The following is a 19,297-nucleotide window of genomic DNA, read 5'->3' on the forward strand; positions in this document are numbered from 1 at the left end:
GCTCAGATTAAAGTTAGAAACCTTCATGTGGGCGACGTGGATCAAGATCTTGGACTTCAACTGGATTCTGCCTCAGCTCTGAGCTGAGCCACTTTAGGCTGTGTCGAAGCGGGAGATAAACCAGCCAATAGGAGTCGGGCGTGAGGAAAAGGGGTGGGGCCATCTCAGGGGTTGGAGGTGATGACATCAGCAGAAAAGAGGAACACTAATTTAAAAACAACTCAAACACCAGAAACTTGTGGTTGAATTTAAGTGATGAGCAAAACTCATTTTATTCATATAATAAAGATGAAGGATTCTTTCAGAGCGGGTCCTAAACCGGACGCGGTTTGACGCGGGTCCTAAACCGGACCCGGGACCCGGGACCTGACGCGGGACCCGGGACCTGACGCGGGACCCGGGACCTGACGCGGGACCCGGGACCTGACGCGGGACCCGGGACCTGACGCGGGACCCGGGACCTGACGCGGGACCCGGGACCTGACGCGGGACCCGGGACCTGACGCGGGACCCGGGACCTGACGCGGGACCCGGGACCTGACGCGGGACCCGGGACCTGACGCGGGACCCGGGACCTGACGCGGGACCCGGGACCTGACGCGGGACCCGGGACCTGACGCGGGACCCGGGACCTGACGCGGGACCCGAGCTCAAGCTTTTATTCAGTGACTAATGCTTTTTGCCCAAGCTAAACTACAGCTGATACTGGTGCATTTACAGAAATGTTGCTCCATGTGCACTGTTCCAGTTCAAATAAACTCATAAATGTAAACGGAAGTAAATTCGACATGTTTTAAAGGTTCTGACTCGACCAGGCTCGGGTACTTTAATTGTAACTATTTCGTTCTGATTGTATTTATAATGAGTCATTTTCAATCCATTTTATGTCAACTATTCTCAATGTTTTTCAATTAAAACTTAGATGTAGTTGACTAGTTTTGAGTCATGTTAAAGATAAGATATTCCTTTATTGTCTAGACATGGGGAAATTTCATTGTTGCAACGCAGGTAGATACAGAGGAAAGGAGAGAACTTATAGGTAGTTTAAAAAACACTCTTATAAACAAACTCTTATAGACTGAACCTATCATTTCCTAATAAGGAATAGAGGAGAAAAATAAAAAAAACGCTAGCGTAAAACAAGATAATACTAATAATGGTAAAATAAATGCTCTATTTTCATCAGTTAAATGCACATGAACGTGACATTATTGCATGGGAGTATGAAAGTAATTGCACATGAATATGACAGTATTGCACATGGTTAAGTCGGTATTGCACATGAATATGACAGTATTGCACCTGGTTAAGTCGGTATTGCACATGTTCAGGGTTAACAGTGTTTGTTATACAGTCTGACAGCAGCAGAAGGAAAGACCTGCGAATTTTGCCTATAAACTCGAAATAAATGTAGTCTTAAACAAAACTAGCATTTGTTCATAGAATTCTTTCACAAACTGTTCAAAATAGAATGCAATTCTTACCCTAAATTTGAACATTGTCAAAGTAGAAATTTATTTACGATTTTAAATTAAAGTGCGCCCTCTGGTGGTGACAAAGAGGTGACAAAACTCAAACCAAAACTATTTCTGACGTGACTGTTTCTAATTGGGTTGATTATTAATTTAAGACATTAAACCGACTCGCTCATAATTTATAACCGGGTGAAACAATATATTTACACAAATGTCTAACCGGAAACGGAAAAGACGTGGTGCTTACGTCACTTCCGCGCAACAATGGCGTCGCCCCCGGGGGAAGGCGGCGTGAGCGACTCTCAAAGGAATAAAAACAACGCAAAGAACCAGAACCAGGGCAAGTTTCACGTGTTTTCTGACAGTTTGACTCTTCGCGTGCAGTTTCGACTCGATCACGAGGAAATAAAGTCGATTAAACCGCCGCGTTTTGATGCTTTACGGAGTCAGATCCCGGAGCGACGCACGTTCGACCAAAACACGCCGCGCCAATGCAACATGCGCTGTAGTTTTATCCATCTAACTTCAGATTTATTGAGTGTTCATTGGTGGGAAGTGACTTAAAGCTCCACTGTGTAACGTTTCAGGCCAAAAAATAGACTTAAACGCAATGACGTAATTACAGGTGCTTTTATAGGACTGAAAACACTTGAAAAACGTGCTCTTTTGCAGTGAAAGGGCACGTTTCTCCTCAAACTAAAGTATTTCAGTCCAATAAAAACACCTTTAATGAACTAATTGTGTTCATTTAAGTCTATATTGTTTGGCTGAAATGTTTCACAAATGTAAAAGAACTGCACTTAAGTATATCTGATTAAGTTGTTTACGTTTTACTTCACTATCTGTATTTCCTGTTATTTAAAAGTACCAAGTATTTTTTATGAGTAGTTGAGCGTCTCCATTGACCTTTTATTTATCATGTTTCTGGAGACGGTTTGACCTTTTGTCAGATCCAGACTCTTTAATGAAAGTATATATGACTTAAATACAGAGCCAACTATATCAATTGACAGAAATATTCAGAAACAGTTATGTGTGTTTGTTCCTCTGTGTAACCGCAGTAACGACAGTATTTAACTAAACTTATATTTTAGATCTTGAGTAGGTGTGTAAGTGTGTGTTTGGTGAAAAATGTATTTAGTTTCTATTAATAATCTACTTGATCTTGTATGTATTTTCAGTATTACTTTTATTATTATTATTATTTGTCTTGTCTAGTGTTATTTGTCCTGTTTTTGTCTTTTTCCTTTATGCTGAATGAGGTTTGTTTCCGTTTTGTTATTTAAACGTTTTTAATCTCCTTTTGTCTTATTTTGAAAAGAAAGTGCATGTTTGTTGACTTCCTGTCACGCTGCTATATCTGAACGGAGCGTCTTTGCAAACCACAGATAAAAACTATTCTACATGTTAAATAAAAAGCATCTCCAGATCTGTAAACCCGGTTCAAGACCCGGTCCGGACGGCTCTAAACCCGGTTCAAGACCCGGTCCGGACGGCTCTAAACCCGGTTTGTTCCACTCGGTTTAACGTGAACTCAAACCATTCGCCTCGTCGTTTCAGGGGACGAGTCGGCGCTGCTGACGGTGCCGGACGGCTGGAAGGAGCCCGGCTTCACCAGGGACGACAACCCCCGCGGCCTGCTGGAGGAGAGCAGCTTCGCCACGCTCTTCCCCAAGTACAGAGAGGCCTATCTGAAGGAGTGCTGGCCCCTGGTGGAGAACGCCCTGCACGACAGCGTGAGTGACCCATCGACTCGCCCGGCGAATCGATCCGTGCGCGTTTACCTTTGCCAAAGCTGCGACATCCCACAGAGACACGAGGACGTTTGTTTTCTGCCGCTCCGAAATACAATTCACATTCAAATTTGTACACCGAATATTTGATACCGTATTTTCCGGAGTATAAGTCGCACTCGAGTAAAAGTCGCTCCGGAGTAAAAGTCCGGAGCGACTTTTACTAGAATAGAGAAGAAAAAAACATAAGTGGCACTGGAGTATGAAATGCGGTTGCAAGTGTGAACATAACAAATAATTACACATATAAGTCACTCCGGAGTATAAGTATAGTATAAATATAAGTATAAGTCGCACCCCGGCCAAAACTATGAAAAAAGGTGCGACTTATAGTCCAGAAAATACGGTAAATCGACTCTGATTGAGGTGTCGGAGTTTTAAATATTGATACTTCACATTTCTAAAAAGTGTGTGTGTCCCCTCCAGCACGTGAAGGCCACGCTGGACCTGATCGAGGGCAGCATGTCCGTCTGCACCACTAAGAAGACCTTCGACCCTTTCGCCGTCGTGAAGGCCCGGGACCTCATCAAGCTGTTGGCCCGCAGCGTGCCCTTTGAGCAGGTGAGGGCCCGAGCGCGCTGACCACATGCAGCGAGGAGCGTGCGGGTGACACGTGCGGGTCAGGCGTGCGGGTCACACGTGTGCTTCTGCGTGTTCTTCAGGCGGTGCGGATCCTGCAGGACGATGTGGCCTGTGACATCATCAAGATCGGGACGTTGGTGAGGAACAGGGAACGGTTTGTGAAGCGGCGACAGCGGCTCATCGGCCCCAAGGGGTCCACGCTCAAGGTGGGTCGCTACGCACTGTCGCTGCTCTCGACGGTGCTCTCGACGGTCCTCACATGGTCCTCACATGGTCCTCACATGGTCCTCACATGGTCTTCACATGGTCCTCACATGTCTCTCACATGGTCCTCACATGTCTCTCACATGGTCCTCACATGTCTCTCACATGGTCCTCACATGTCTCTCACATGGTCCTCACATGTCTCTCACATGTCTCTCACATGTCTCTCACATGGTCCTCACATGGTCTTCACATGTCTCTCACATGGTCCTCACATGGTCTTCACATGGTCCTCACATGTCTCTCACATGGTCCTCACATGTCTCTCACATGGTCCTCACATGTCTCTCACATGGTCCTCACATGGTCTTCACATGTCTCTCACATGGTCCTCACATGTCTCTCACATGGTCCTCACATGTCTCTCACATGGTCCTCACATGTCTCTCACATGGTCCTCACATGGTCTTCACATGTCTCTCACATGGTCTCTCACATGGTCCTCACATGTCTCTCACATGGTCCTCACATGTCTCTCACATGGTCCTCACATGGTCTTCACATGTCTCTCACATGGTCTTCACATGGTCTTCACATGGTCCTCACATGGTCCTCACATGGTCCTCACATGGTCCTCACATGGTCCTCACATGTCTCTCACATGGTCCTCACATGTCTCTCACATGGTCCTCACATGTCTCTCACATGGTCTTCACATGGTCCTCACATGGTCCTCACATGGTCCTCACATGTCTCTCACATGGTCCTCACATGGTCCTCACATGGTCTTCACATGGTCTTCACATGGTCTTCACATGGTCTTCACATGGTCTTCACATGGTCTTCACATGGTCCTCACATGTCTCTCATGTCTCTCACATGGTCCTCACATGGTCCTCACATGTCTCTCACATGGTCCTCACATGTCTCTCACATGGTCTTCACATGGTCCTCACATGGTCCTCACATGGTCCTCACATGTCTCTCACATGGTCCTCACATGTCTCTCACATGGTCCTCACATGTCTCTCACATGGTCATCACATGTCTCTCACATGGTCTTCACATGTCTCTCACATGGTCCTCACATGTCCCTCACATGTCCCTCACATGGTCCTCACATGGTCCTCACATGGTCCTCACATGTCTCTCACATGTCTCTCACATGGTTCTCACACGGTCTTCACATGGTCTTCACACGGTCTTCACATGGTCCTCACATGTCTCTCACATGGTTCTCACATGGTCTTCACATGGTCCTCACATGTCTCTCACATGGTCCTCACATGGTCTTCACATGGTCCTCACATGTCTCTCACATGGTCCTCACATGGTCTTCACATGGTCCTCACATGTCTCTCACATGGTCCTCACATGGTCCTCACATGTCTCTCACATGTCTCTCACATGGTCCTCACATGGTCTTCACATGGTCCTCACATGTCTCTCACATGGTCCTCACATGGTCTTCACATGGTCCTCACATGTCTCTCACATGTCTCTCACATGGTCCTCACATGGTCTTCACATGGTCCTCACATGTCTCTCACATGGTCCTCACATGGTCTTCACACGGTCCTCACATGTCTCTCACATGGTCCTCACATGTCTCTCACATGTCTCTCACATGTCTCTCACATGTCTCTCACATGGTCCTCACATGGTCCTCACATGTCTCTCACATGGTCCTCACATGGTCCTCACATGTCTCTCACATGTCTCTCACATGGTCCTCACATGTCTCTCACATGGTCCTCACATGGTCTTCACATGGTCCTCACATGGTCCTCACATGTCTCTCACATGGTCCTCACATGTCTCTGGTGTGTTCAGGCGCTGGAGCTGTTGACCAGCTGTTACGTGATGGTCCAGGGGAACACAGTGTCTGCTTTGGGCCCTTTCACTGGACTCAAGGAGGTCAGACATCTCTCGTGTACATTTGTCTTTATTTTCATGACTCATTTTGATTAATTTTGCTCACACATTTGGGCTGTATAAATAATGATTTCATTGTAAATTGTGAACATTCAAAACAGAATTAAAGTGACAACAGCCGTTTTTACCAGAAGATGTTCATGAGTTTTTCCTGTTGTTTCTCTTTATAAAGGTGCGCAAAGTTGTCATGGAAACGATGAAGAACATCCACCCCATTTACAACATAAAGGTACAGTTTAAACATAAAGTTCAGTTTAAACTCTCACATTTACGACAAAGTTCAGTTTAAACTCTCACATTTACGACAAAGTTCAGTTTAAACTCACATTTACGACAAAGTTCAGTTTAAACTCTCACATTTACGACAAAGTTCAGTTTAAACTCACATTTACGACAAAGTTCAGTTTAAACTCTCACATTTACGACAAAGTTCAGTTTAAACTTACATTTACGACAAAGTTCAGTTTAAACTCACAATTATGACTTAAAGGTACAGTTTAAACTCACATTTACAACATAAAGTTCAGTTTCAACTCACACATTTACGACAAAGTTCAATTTAAACTCACATTTACGACAAAGTTCAGTTTAAACTTACATTTAAGACAAAGTTCAGTTTAAACTCACAATTATGACTTAAAGGTACAGTTTAAACTCACATTTACAACATAAAGTTCAGTTTAAACTCACACATTTACGACAAAGTTCAATTTAAACTCACATTTACGACAAAGTTCAGTTTAAACTCACATTTATGACTTAAAGGTACAGTTTAAACTCACATTTACGACATAAAGGTACAGTTTAAACTCACACATTTACGACATAAAGTTCAGTTTAAACTCTCACATTTACGACAAAGTTCAGTTTAAACTCACATTTACGACATAAAGTTCAGTTTAAACTCTCACATTTACGACATAAAGTTCAGTTTATGCTGCTGATCCCAGTGATGACTTTTCCATCCTTGTTCTTGACGTGTGATAGAAACACTGGAGCTGAGGGAAAACAGCAGCTTCACACGTTCAGTCAAATGAAGGCTCAAGTTTGTGTTTCTCTGGTTACTCTTGATCCACTTGATACAAAAGGATAACGGTCATGAACACTGTATCCATTAGTTATGACGTAAAAGAGGTGTGGCTTAAAGAGCAGCGCGTTTGGACCAGTCGTTTACTTTATAAAGTCGTTTACTTTATAAGAACAGTGTGCAATTACATTAAGAATAAAAGACTGTAGTTTCACACATTTATCACAGTTTTATCACATGTTGCAGTTTGTGAATGCATTTGGGAAAAATAAGAGTGTAAAATGACAGGAAGTGGAGCTGAATCCCTCTGTGATGTCATCAGTGTGATGTCATCAGTGTGCGACACAGACAGTTTAAACCATGGTTGGACTATATAAAGGTGTTTTATGGTATTATCATGTGTCACATCAGAACTGTGTCGTTTATGTGGACTTTGGCTCTTGTTTACAGTCTGGTTGCTATGGTAACAGCTGTGGAACTACTCTACCTATGTCATATTTGTGCTCATGTCCGACCAGGAAGTACAATTATAAACATTACAAAAATGGTCCTTGTCGTCCAGTCAAGACCGACGTGTCCTAAGGAGTAAGAACAGAAACCCAAAACGCGTCACACTTTCTGTGTTTTCAGACGCTGATGATCAAACGGGAGCTGGCCAAAGACCCCGAGCTGCGCAGTGAGAGCTGGGAGCGCTTCCTGCCCAAATTCAAACACAAGAACCTGACCAAGCGGAAAGAACCGAAAAAGAAGAGCGTGAAGAAGGAGTACACGCCGTTCCCTCCCACTCAGCCGCAGAGCAAGGTACGACCAGGGCGAGGCTGTTCCACCCCCCCTGTTAGAACCAGGAACAGGCTTTTCCACCCCCCTCTGTTAGAACCAGGACGAGGCTGTTCCATCCCTCTGTTAGAACCAGAACGAGGCTGTGCCACCCCCCCTCTGTTAGAACCAGAACGAGGCTGTGCCACCCCCCCTCTGTTAGAACCAGGACGAGGCTGTGCCACCCCCCTCTGTTAGAACCAGGACGAGGCTGTCCCACCCCCCCTCTGTTAGAACCAGGACGAGGCTGTGCCACCCCCCCTCTGTTAGAACCAGGACGAGGCTGTTCCACCCCCCCCTCTGTTAGAACCAGGACGAGGCTGTTCCACCACCCCCTCTGTTAGAACCAGGACGAGGCTGTTCCACCCCCCCCTCTGTTAGAACCAGGACGAGGCTGTCCCACCCCCCCTCTGTTAGAACCAGGACAAGGTTGTGCCACCCCCCCCTCTGTTAGAACCAGGACGAGGTTGTGCCACCCCCCCCTCTGTTAGAACCAGGACGAGGCTGTTCCACCCCCCCCCTCTGTTAGAACCAGGACCAGGCTTTTCCACCCCCCTCTGTTAGAACCAGGACGAGGCTGTTCCACCCCCCCTCTGTTAGAACCAGGACCAGGCTTTTCCACCCCCCCTCTGTTAGAACCAGGACGAGGCTGTTCCACCACCCCCTCTGTTAGAACCAGGACGAGGCTGTTCCACCCCCCCTCTGTTAGAACCAGGACGAGGCTGTGCCACCCCCCCCTCTGTTAGAACCAGGACGAGGCTGTCCCACCCCCCTCTGTTAGAACCAGGACCAGGCTGTTCCATCCCTCTGTTAGAATCAGGACAAGGCTGTTCCACCCCCCCTCTGTTAGAACCAGGACGAGGCTGTGCCACCCCCCCCCCTCTATTAGAACCAGGACGAGGCTGTCCCACCCCCCTCTGTTAGAACCAGGACCAGGCTGTTCCACCCCCCTCTGTTAGAACCAGGACGAGGCTGTGCCACCCCCCCTCTGTTAGAACCAGGACCAGGCTGTTCCACCCCCCCCTCTGTTAGAACCAGGACCAGGCTTTGCCACCCCCCCTCTGTTAGAACCAGGACGAGGCTGTTCCACCCCCCCCTCTGTTAGAACCAGGACGAGGCTTTTCCACCCCCCCTCTGTTAGAACCAGGACGAAGCTGTTCCACCCCCCCTCTGTTAGAACCAGGACCAGGCTGTTCCACCCCCCCCGTCTGTTAGAACCAGGACCAGGCTGTTCCACCCCCCCGTCTGTTAGAACCAGGACCAGGCTGTTCCACCCTCCCTCTGTTCTTTCTAAAGTCTGGGACCTTCTGTGTTGGTGCAGGTGGATCAGGAGCTGGCTTCTGGAGAGTTCTTCCTCAGAGAAAGTGTCAAACGAAGGAAGAAAATGGAGGAGATCAAGGTCGGTGCTTCAGATGACGGAACATGAAGTCGATGTTTTGGATGTTCTCGCGTTGTTCATTGGGTCTCAACTCTTTTCAGGTCAAACAGACTGAAGCTCTGACCAAGAAACAAGAAGAGAGGAACAGGGCCTTCGTTCCTCCAAAAGAGAAGCCCCTGCTCCAGAAAAGCCACAAAGGTAAAGATACGGAACACAAAAGTCATTCAGTCAGATGAAGAACACATTATGGCCATTACTGATGGATTGCAAAACGATATGATCAAAATGTGTACATGAAACACAATCCGAGTTTTTTAAGGACAATTGTAGTCGGCAATACTATGAAAACAAGAAAGTACAATGGTAATAATTCACACTGTACTTACTACTTTAAAAGTTTAGGAATCGCTGTGCAAAAAAGGGTAGAAACGTACAATTAAAGAACAATCAGCGTTTTTCTCTCATTTGTCCTGCGAAGCATCTGTACTGTGTCGTTTTCAAGCAGAACTCAGTAACGCTGGTGTTAGAGCTCCCCCTGCTGGTGTTAGAGCTCCCCCTGCTGGTGTTAGAGCTCCCCCTGCAGGTGTTAGAGCTCCCCCTGCAGGTGTTAGAGCTCCCCCTGCTGGTGTTAGAGCTCCCCCTGCTGGTGTTAGAGCTCCCCCTGCTGGTGTTAGAGCTCCCCCTGTTGGTGTTAGAGCTCCCCCTGCTCCCCCTGCTGGTGTTAGAGCTCCCCCTGCTGGTGTTAGAGCTCCCCCTGCAGGTGTTAGAGCTCCCCCTGCTCTGGTTAGAGCTCCCCCTGCTGGTGTTAGAGCTCCCCCTGCTGGTGTTAGAGCTCCCCCTGCAGGTGTTAGCGCTCCCCCTGCAGGTGTTAGAGCTCCCCCTGCAGGTGTTAGAGCTCCCCCTGCAGGTGTTAGAGCTCCCCCTGCAGGTGTTAGCGCTCCCCCTGCTGGTGTTAGAGCTCCCCCTGCAGGTGTTAGAGCTCCCCCTGCAGGTGTTAGCTCCCCCTGCAGGTGTTAGCGCTCCCCCTGCTGGTGTTAGAGCTCCCCCTGCTGGTGTTAGAGCTCCCCCTGCAGGTGTTAGAGCTCCCCCTGCAGGTGTTAGCGCTCCCCCTGCTGGTGTTAGAGCTCCCCCTGCAGGTGTTAGAGCTCCCCCTGCAGGTGTTAGCGCTCCCCCTGCTGGTGTTAGCGCTCCCCCTGCTGGTGTTAGCGCTCCCCCTGCTGGTGTTAGCGCTCCCCCTGCAGGTGTTAGAGCTCCCCCTGCTGGTGTTAGAGCTCCCCCTGCAGGTGTTAGCGCTCCCCCTGCAGCTCCCTGCTGAAAATACACTGTCAGAGAACGGACGCAAACGCTTAAAACATAAAAATTAAAAAAAACACTTTTGTTTGTTTGTTACTTTGTTTTCATTCATTCACTAAAACGGAGCCTTATTTCATCAGGATGGTCAAAAGTATCAGGAGTCAGGAAGTCGCCTCATTTTCTTTTTAAAATGTTCTTTTAGAGTCTTTTTTGTCCAGGCGACGATTATCGAAACACGATAATTTTTCACCGTTTGCCGTTTATTTGCGTTCCGACACTGGAATTTTAAAGGTTATCTCATCTCATCTTCTTTTGCAGCTGCGTCCGAGGGAAAGTTGGACATCGAGGCGCTGAAAGAGAAAGTGAAAAGGGCCAAAACTAAAAAACTGGGCGCTCCTCCGGCGAAGCCCGAACCCGACAGCGCCGCCGCGGCAAAGAACAAGACGAACAAGAAGAACAAGAAGAAGCACAAAGGCTGAGAAGAGTCTGAGGGCGGTCAAAACACCAGATTATGTGTGGGCGGGCGGCGGTGGGCGTGTCATGTCGCCGCTCACCTGGACAAATACTGACCCCTGCGTGTGGATATCCATGGATGTTTTTCTCTCATTTGTCCTGTGAAGCATCTGTACTGTGTCGTGTTCAAGCAGAACTCTGTAACGCTGGTGTTAGAGCTCCCCCTGCAGGTGTTAGAGCTCCCCCTGCTGCTCCCGCCTGAAAATACACTGTCAGAGAACGGACGCAAACGCTTTTTTTTTTCCTTCTTTTTTTTTCTTTTTTGTATTTCACGAAAACGCAGTGAAACACATTTATATTTCAGATTTGACTAAACATTTTGACCATCTGTTCCCATTGTGTGACCGTTTGTGTAAAGTTTAATAATTCAACTTCCTGGTTGCACAAATATGACACCGATAGAGGTGATTCCACAACTGTTACCGAGCAACCAGAAAGTAAACAAGAGCCAAAAGTCCACATGAATTACACCACAGTTCTGATCTGACACAATAATACCATAAAACACCTTTATTTAGTCCAACCATGGTTTAAACTGTCAGAAAAGTGTGAGTGTAAACCGTCTGTGTCGCACACTGATGACATCACAATGATAACAAACTGAAAGTTAACGGAAGTAAAACTGCGATAAATATTTACTACGATAAATATTTACCACTGATTCTTTCCACAAAACAAACTCAAAATGAGAAAACGCATTATATTTGACAATGTAAAAAAAGAGCCAGGGTTTCTCAGGAGAGTTTGCCAGTTGATGTTCCGCCCAGAGACAGCAGGGGGCGACGGCAGACACTTCAAACGCCCCGAAAACACATATTTAACCGTCACAGCGACTCACAACGACGTTCAAGGTGAAAATGTTCGTTCTGCCTGAGGACGGCCCGACCCTGAGGCCCGCCATGTGACCTTTACCACACCTGCGGCCATTTTGGATCCAGTCTCTAACGTAAACAAAGTCATATGTGACGCTGACGTTTATAAAACAACTAATTATGTCATGTCTTAATAGAAGTGACATTGTAAAGCTTTTAACCGTGTTCTAATGCTGTTCCTTCATCAAGAACAGTTATTCATTGTCGTTTCTTTAATTCTTTTTCTCGTTTTCTCTGAGCCACACAAAAACACTCGCTTTCAAGTTCCCAGATTTGTGATGTCGGATGTGAAGATCCGGAGGTTTCCGTGCTGCGTTTAGTCGACGCGCGTCTTAAAACGAGCGATGCACATGAAACGTCATGAGCTGCTTTAAAACGGTTAGCCGCGTGTAGCTCAGTGAGTCCTGGGTCAGTTTGGAGGTGGAATACATGGAAAAAAGAGCTATTTGAATTGTTTTGGAGAAATGCTGAATCAGGGAAAAATCTAATATAATTCAAGAGACAAACATCAAGTGTAATTGTGAAATTTTAATTTACGGTCTGGTCACATTTTGTGCGACACATTTCAGCACGTTCCTGATGCTTTGTGAAAATATCTTCTGAATATGATCAAGAAATGTATATTTTTGTTGATATTGTCCATCCCTGGGCCCATTATTATGAACTAAAATTGCCAAAAGTTGTAATACTACATTTGTCATATAAATAAAAGAAACAGCTTTTTAATAGGTGTGATTTGGTTTCTTTTGGTTCCGTCTGGTGCTTCTGCTGAAGGCGACACATGCTCAACTCTTTATACACAAAACACAGTATACATTTGTTTTATTTTAATTCATTAACATTAAATTAGCACAACTATGTTGGATGGAATGACATGAATATTCTGAGTCAGGTGTGCAGCAGAGGGCGCTCTTGCACGTAGGATCACATCATCCACGTCCAAGTGCAGGCTACTGTGTTTCAGATTATGACCAAATGAGTTTATATCAATGTAAATCAAATCAAATCAATTTATTTTTGTAAGGCCCAAAATCACAACAGCAGTTGCCTCTGAGGGCCACAGGGAGAAATGAATCAACAATGTCTGTGGTGGCGAGGGACGATGTCCCAGGGTCCTAACAACATAACATAACAGTGGTCCAAGGACAGACCCTTGAGGAACACCTTTATTAAGATAACAGCTTGAGCTCTTATTTGTTAGAGATAATCTGAACTCAAAAACATCCGGACGATTCAAGAGAACACAAAGATCCACAGAATCAAAGGCTTTTAGAATAAGGCGTAATATTAACCCTAGTAAATGATTATTAAATGATTTGTTTGTCAGGGATTAATAAATAAGCAGAAAATAACACAACCAGAGACCGACATTGGTCTCGTTTTAAACTTGTAAAAGTTGTAATTTTTGGCCGAGAAGGAGCCGAGAAGGAGCCGAGAAGGAGATTCTAAGGACAGAGGACCCTGGGACATTGCCAAGTCCCTATGAACTTTGAGACGACTGCTGTTGTGATTTTGGGCGTTACAAAAATACATTGAATTGAATTAAAAAGCCGTTTTAATCGTAGCAGAAAACGTCTGGATAAAAGTGTTTGACTGCGACGGCGGCGATGACGGCGCCGAGCAGAGCCACGGGACGAATGATCAGAACTGAAACGACGCCTGACCCAGAGGCCTCGGCCCGGTCCGGGTCCCGGCCGCCGCCTGCAAGAAACAGGTCCAGAACAAGAAACAGAAGCGTCGGTATTTCACGATGGCTCAATACATTGCACAATAGATCATGTGAGAGTGCCCGAGTAACAAAGAACTCAGAGTTGTATTTTTATTGATTCCTGCTCGTTTGAACAAATCCTGTTTTGAACTGCAACTTACCGTTTCCACCTACCCCCTATCCCCGCCCCCACTGCTGTGTACTCACTGTGATCGTTCCAAAAACTCGAACGTGAAGCCGTCAAAAAGGCCTCATTAACCTGACTTTATTTACCTCTTGGTGTTTCCTCTGGTGTTGTGTTTGAATGACACGTTTGGATCCGGCTCTTACCGCAGAGTCGCTCGTCACAGGCGGCGCTGGCCTCGCACTCGGAGCAGGCGGCGCCACCCGTCCGAAAAGGCTTCTGACCGATCACGTTTCCACTGAAAAGACAAACGGCGTCGGTCACAATGTTACGTCCTATTTATTTAGTGTTCTACGTAAAGCAGACTTACGCGGGGCCGTAGTTTCAGAATAAAAGACTTACGCGGGGCCGTAGTTTCAGAATAAAAGACTTACGCGGGGCCGTAGTTTCAGAATAAAAGACTTACGCGGGGCCGTAGTTTCAGAATAAAAGACTTACGCGGGGCCGTAGTTTCAGAATAAAAGACTTACGCGGGGCCGTAGTTTCAGAATAAAAGACTTACGCGGGGCCGTAGTTTCAGAATAAAAGACTTACGCGGGGCCGTAGTTTCAGAATAAAAGACTTACGCGGGGCCGTAGTTTCAGAATAAAAGACTTACGCGGGGCCGTAGTTTCAGAATAAAAGACTTACGCGGGGCCGTAGTTCCAGAATAAAAGACTTACGCGGGGCCGTAGTTTCAGAATAAAAGACTTACGGGGGGCCGTAGTTTCAGAATAAAAGACTTACGCGGGGCCGTAGTTTCAGAATAAAAGACTTACGCGGGGCCGTAGTTTCAGAATAAAAGACTTACGCGGGGCCGTAGTTTCAGAATAAAAGACTTACGCGGGGCCGTAGTGTCAGAATAAAAGACTTACGGGGGGCCGTAGTTTCAGAATAAAAGACTTACGGGGGGCCGTAGTTTCAGAATAAAAGACTTACGCGGGGCCGTAGTTTCAGAATAAAAGACTTACGCGGGGCCGTAGTTTCAGAATAAAAGACTTACGCGGGGCCGTAGTTTCAGAATAAAAGACTTACGCGGGGCCGTAGTTTCAGAATAAAAGACTTACGCGGGGCCGTAGTTTCAGAATAAAAGACTTACGCGGGGCCGTAGTTTCAGAATAAAAGACTTACGCGGGGCCGTAGTTTCAGAATAAAAGACTTACGCGGGGCCGTAGTTTCAGAATAAAAGACTTACGCGGGGCCGTAGTTTCAGAATAAAAGACTTACGCGGGGCCGTAGTTTCAGAATAAAAGACTTACGCGGGGCCGTAGTTTCAGAATAAAAGACTTACGCGGGGCCGTAGTTTCAGAATAAAAGACTTACGCGGGGCCGTAGTTTCAGAATAAAAGACTTACGCGGGGCCGTAGTGTCAGAATAAAAGACTTACGCGGGGCCGTAGTTTCAGAATAAAAGACTTACGCGGGGCCGTAGTTTCAGAATAAAAGACTTACGCGGGGCCGTAGTTTCAGAATAAAAGACTTACGCGGGGCCGTAGTTTCAGAATAAAAGACTTACGCGGGGCCGTAGTTTCAGAATAAAAGACTTACGCGGGGCCGTAGTGTCAGAATAAAAGACTTACGGGGGGCCGTAGTTTCAGAATAAAAGACTTACGGGGGGCCGTAGTTTCAGAATAAAAGACTTACGCGGGGCCGTAGTTTCAGAATAAAAGACTTACGCGGGGCCGTAGTTTCAGAATAAAAGACTTACGCGGGGCCGTAGTTTCAGAATAAAAGACTTACGCGGGGCCGTAGTGTCAGAATAAAAGACTTACGGGGGGCCGTAGTTTCAGAATAAAAGACTTACGCGGGGCCGTAGTTTCAGAATAAAAGACTTACGCGGGGCCGTAGTGTCAGAATAAAAGACTTACGGGGGGCCGTAGTTTCAGAATAAAAGACTTACGCGGGGCCGTAGTTGCAGACAAAGTTGGCTCCCGGTTGCGAGCTGAAGCCGGTTTGTTGGATGCCGTTGGGACAGAGGTGGACGGCACAGCCCACTCTGTTGGATCGAGCCCAAACCACCTGCACAGGGACATGCCCTTCATCACACACTCGTAATGGGTGCTATTGGCGTGTCCCGCCGCTCTCCGCCCCCCGAGCCGCCGCACTGACCTGAGTGTAGTGTCCGCACATGCGTCCCGGCCGGCAGGAGTCGGTGTGGTAGGAGTAGTCCCGCGTCTCGTTGACCCAGCCTCCAATGGCCAAGGAGACGCTGAAGTGCGAGGGAGGCGCGCCCACCCACAGGTTCTCCCCGAGCGAGGAGAAGCGCGGGTGCTCCGAGGGCCCCGGGCTGTGCTGGAAGACGCAGCGCCTGGCCCAGGACCGAGCGATCGCCGCCAAACCAGCGTCCCACGACTGCAACGACGAGACGGTTTTGACTTTGCGCAATTACATTTTGAACTATTTTGCGACGAATGGAAAACCTGAAATGAGACTTTTTTCGTCCCCGTAGGGAAATCCCTCCTCTGCATTTGACCCATTCTGGGCTTGTTCCGGATGGAGGAAACCCACCCAGACACAGGGAGAAACATGCAAACTCTGCACCAGAAAAGTGACATAATGCACCTTTATTGTTGCCTGACCAGCCGTTCCCAACACGTTTTGACAGACGACTTATCAAAACTGTGTCTGAGACAGAGACAGAACCGATCACATGAACCCAGAAGTGAGGCCACACCACACGCTTAACCGGATATTACGAGCCGGGTCACGAGCCGGGTCACGAGCCGGGTCACGAGCCGGGTCCGCCATCTTGAATGGAACGGGGGTGAAAAGCTACTTCTGCATCTCAATGTGACACGTTAAAACCTCGGCCTGGGATTGGTCGGTAAATGGATGACCGACGACTTCATTGGCTCTGACTCGGGGTCCAGACCCTTACGCATTCGAACAGAATGTGGGCGGGGCTGGCTGACTAAACACTCATCCATGTGGGAGATTGGATTTGTGGGAAAAATGAAGGTATGTGCAGCGTGCAGCAGGGGGGCGTGGTCAGTTCCTTCCCTTTACGATCTTCCATTAAAAGGTTTAGTGCTGCGTCCTACCGCCTGATTTCAGCCCGGCGCCGATCTCAGCCTGGCGCCGATCTCACCTGGCGCCGATCTCACCTGGCGCCGATCTCAGCCCTGCGCCGATCTCACCTGGCGCCGATCTCACCTGGCGCCGAGATCTCCGCACGGCCCTTGTTTACCTCGGACCCTCCCTGGAGGCGGTCCACGGCGCGACGCTGAACTCCACCCGCCGGGGAGGAGACTGCCCGTTTTTTGGACTGAAATTTAGGATGCACTACCAACAGTTTTGGACATTCCTCTTGGATTTGGAACCTGAGGACTCCTGCCATGGACACGATAAACCGCTGGGACATACTCTTGGCAGTGGTGAAAAAGTGAAAAAAGGACTGGACAGACGGATTATCTTGGAAAAACTCACATTTGGCATTGAACTGAAAATGGACAAATTTGAAGGACTCAGTGGGACGTTTGGTTGGGTTTACGGTGCCTTGATTCTTCATTCTTTTATTTTTCTCATTTTCTCTGTCTGCTTAGTCCGGTCTGGTCCTGTTCTGGTTCTATTGTGTATATTGAAGTGACATCACACCAGGGACACTCACTCCAGTCAAAGTTTATACAGAATTTATACAAAAGAAACAACTTTTGATTCTCTTAACATTAATGTTAATGTTGATTCTCTTAACATTAATTCAACAAAATAAAGTCGCTCTAATATATTTTTATTTGTCAAATTAAAAGAACTGTGGCATTAGATGAGTTTCAGGGCAATTTCCTGGTGTGATGTCATCAATTACAAACAGAAAGTGACATTTCAAAGCTAAAACATTGTCTATTCTTTTTTAAAATTCAAAATATATTTTTCTTTACCACGTTTCATTTATTTAAACCCTTTTGTTTGATTGTAACTCATTCCAATTTCATGCCTAGAATTATACTCAAGTACAACTACCCAAAACGTGAGTATTTGCAGGATTCCCGTACTCTCTCGTCCCTCGCCTGAAACACCCGCAGAGGACTGACCATACGCGTCATGTCTGTGGCGGGCGGCCGGACCCCGGCGCGGGCCCCGTTGTGCTCCCTCAGACACGCCTCGATGAAGGTCCCGTCGCCGACGTCGGGCAGCGTCGCACCGCAGCCGAGAGAGAGACCCGCGGCCAAGAGCCACAGGACCGCCACCATCGTCAGCGTCGCCGTGTGTAGACGACAGGAAGAGGAAGAGGAAGAGGAAGAGGAAGTAAAGAAGGTGAAGCAAGAGTTGAGACATTCACGCCGAGGCAAGCGCTTTGTTCATGGGTTTGAAGAGGGAAAGAGTGTTCGGTGAAAAGACTCTCAGTTCGGTCAGAAAAAGTAGGTGAACGTCGATATTTATATTTGTCATTTGTATGAAGTTCACCAGATAAACAGCAGACATAAGTCACAAAACAGTAAAAGTACAAAGAGATAAATGGATAAAAAGTGAGCGCTGCTTCTTTGTTTCATCACACGTTTGTTAAGATGGACCTCAAATCTCTCTAATCTCTCTATGACCAAGCACTAAAGGCAATTTACAAAAAAACACTTTGTTATCACCAGTGCAACATCCTTAGTAAATACAAAATGCTCAGTTTTGACAATTTTATCTTATTTTCGAATCTAAGAACTCTTTTCAAAATCCTTAATAATAATGATGTTAATGCTGCTTCACCTCCTTGAAAAAATGTGTCCAACTTTGCTCTGAACAAACGACTGGACGGAGCCGCTCCACAGCAGCAGAAACTGCACCGTCCTGAAAAGATCCTCGGCCTTCGCACAATCGGCCTTTTCTTTTTTAATGATCAGACGGTGGAATCGACTCCCAGAGAGTCTGAAATTGTCTCTAGATATTAATAACTTCACTCGAAACTTGAAAAAGCACATCCTGGATAATCAATGGTGCCAACATCGTTATTAGTGCCAACAACAACATTAATATTATCTTGTCTTACGCTAGCTGTTTTTTATTATATTTTATATTTATTTTATTTTTATCTTTATATTTTATTTTTATTTTATTTGTATCTTTATTTATTTTTCCCCTCCATCCCTTGTTGGGAAATGGGAGGTTTTGTCTATAAGAGTTTTTGTTTATAAGAGTTTTTCTATTAAGAGTGTTTTTTAAACTTTCTATAAGTGATCCGTTCTTTTCCTCTGTATCTACCTGCGTTGCAACAATGAAATTTCCCCATGTGGGACAATAAAGGATTATCTTATCTTAACATCAGCCGACCTAGTTTTTAACTGTCTGTCTGTATTAATTCTGTAACTCTTAAAAATGTATTTGTTTTATAGTGTATTTCACTGAGCTAATGTTAAGAATGAAATGTGTTGTAATTGTATTGAAACGTGTACTTTTATTCGTCTGATGTATTCACCTGCCCAGGGACGGAAAGTAGCAGGAGCTAAATCTGGTGCAGATCATCTTTTCTCTGATTTTGTACATGGTCCTGACAAATAAAGACTAAACTAACTATGTTCAGGTCGTCTTTGTGCTTCTCCAGGGCTGGTTTTAGTGA

General features: G+C 46.5%; 2 protein-coding genes across 2 annotated transcripts; one reads left to right on the forward strand and one right to left on the reverse strand.

Annotated features, from left to right (window-relative positions):
• Positions 1–1,739: 1,739 nt before the first annotated feature.
• On the forward strand, positions 1,740–11,260 carry krr1 (KRR1 small subunit processome component homolog). Its single transcript, XM_072453292.1, has 10 exons — positions 1,740–1,815; positions 3,036–3,211; positions 3,695–3,829; positions 3,931–4,056; positions 5,888–5,971; positions 6,162–6,218; positions 7,647–7,817; positions 9,154–9,231; positions 9,312–9,408; positions 10,822–11,260. Exons 1-10 carry the CDS (start codon positions 1,740–1,742, stop codon positions 10,980–10,982), a joined length of 1,161 nt encoding a protein of 386 aa, XP_072309393.1. The 3' UTR covers positions 10,983–11,260.
• A 1,483-nt stretch (positions 11,261–12,743) lies between these two features.
• On the reverse strand, positions 12,744–17,951 carry glipr1a (GLI pathogenesis-related 1a). Its single transcript, XM_072453542.1, has 5 exons — positions 17,787–17,951; positions 15,868–16,110; positions 15,659–15,777; positions 13,927–14,018; positions 12,744–13,589 (listed from the first exon to the last, which is right to left on the reverse strand). The coding sequence occupies exons 1-5, from the start codon at positions 17,943–17,945 to the stop codon at positions 13,444–13,446; spliced, it is 759 nt and encodes a 252-aa protein (XP_072309643.1). The 5' UTR covers positions 17,946–17,951; the 3' UTR covers positions 12,744–13,443.
• Positions 17,952–19,297: the final 1,346 nt, after the last annotated feature.

This window comes from Eucyclogobius newberryi, unplaced genomic scaffold (genome assembly GCF_026437365.1).
Source record: "Eucyclogobius newberryi isolate DKJ021-1_F unplaced genomic scaffold, fEucNew1.0.hap1 SCAF_2, whole genome shotgun sequence".
NCBI classification, from domain to species: domain Eukaryota; kingdom Metazoa; phylum Chordata; class Actinopteri; order Gobiiformes; family Gobiidae; genus Eucyclogobius; species Eucyclogobius newberryi.

Excerpts from the sequence above, each read along its gene's own strand:
- krr1 (XM_072453292.1), top strand. The coding sequence starts at position 1,740 with ATGGCGTCGCCCCCGGGGGAAGGCGGCGTGAGCGACTCTCAAAGGAAT. Across the intron at positions 6,219-7,646 it reads ACCCCATTTACAACATAAAG|ACGCTGATGATCAAACGGGA; the intron begins GTACAGTTTAAA and ends CTGTGTTTTCAG. Across the intron at positions 9,232-9,311 it reads AGAAAATGGAGGAGATCAAG|GTCAAACAGACTGAAGCTCT; the intron begins GTCGGTGCTTCA and ends AACTCTTTTCAG.
- glipr1a (XM_072453542.1), bottom strand. The coding sequence starts at position 17,945 with ATGGTGGCGGTCCTGTGGCTCTTGGCCGCGGGTCTCTCTCTCGGCTGC. Across the intron at positions 15,778-15,867 it reads TGTGCGGACACTACACTCAG|GTGGTTTGGGCTCGATCCAA; the intron begins GTCAGTGCGGCG and ends GTCCCTGTGCAG. Across the intron at positions 13,590-13,926 it reads CTGTGACGAGCGACTCTGCG|GCGGCGGCCGGGACCCGGAC; the intron begins GTAAGAGCCGGA and ends TGTTTCTTGCAG.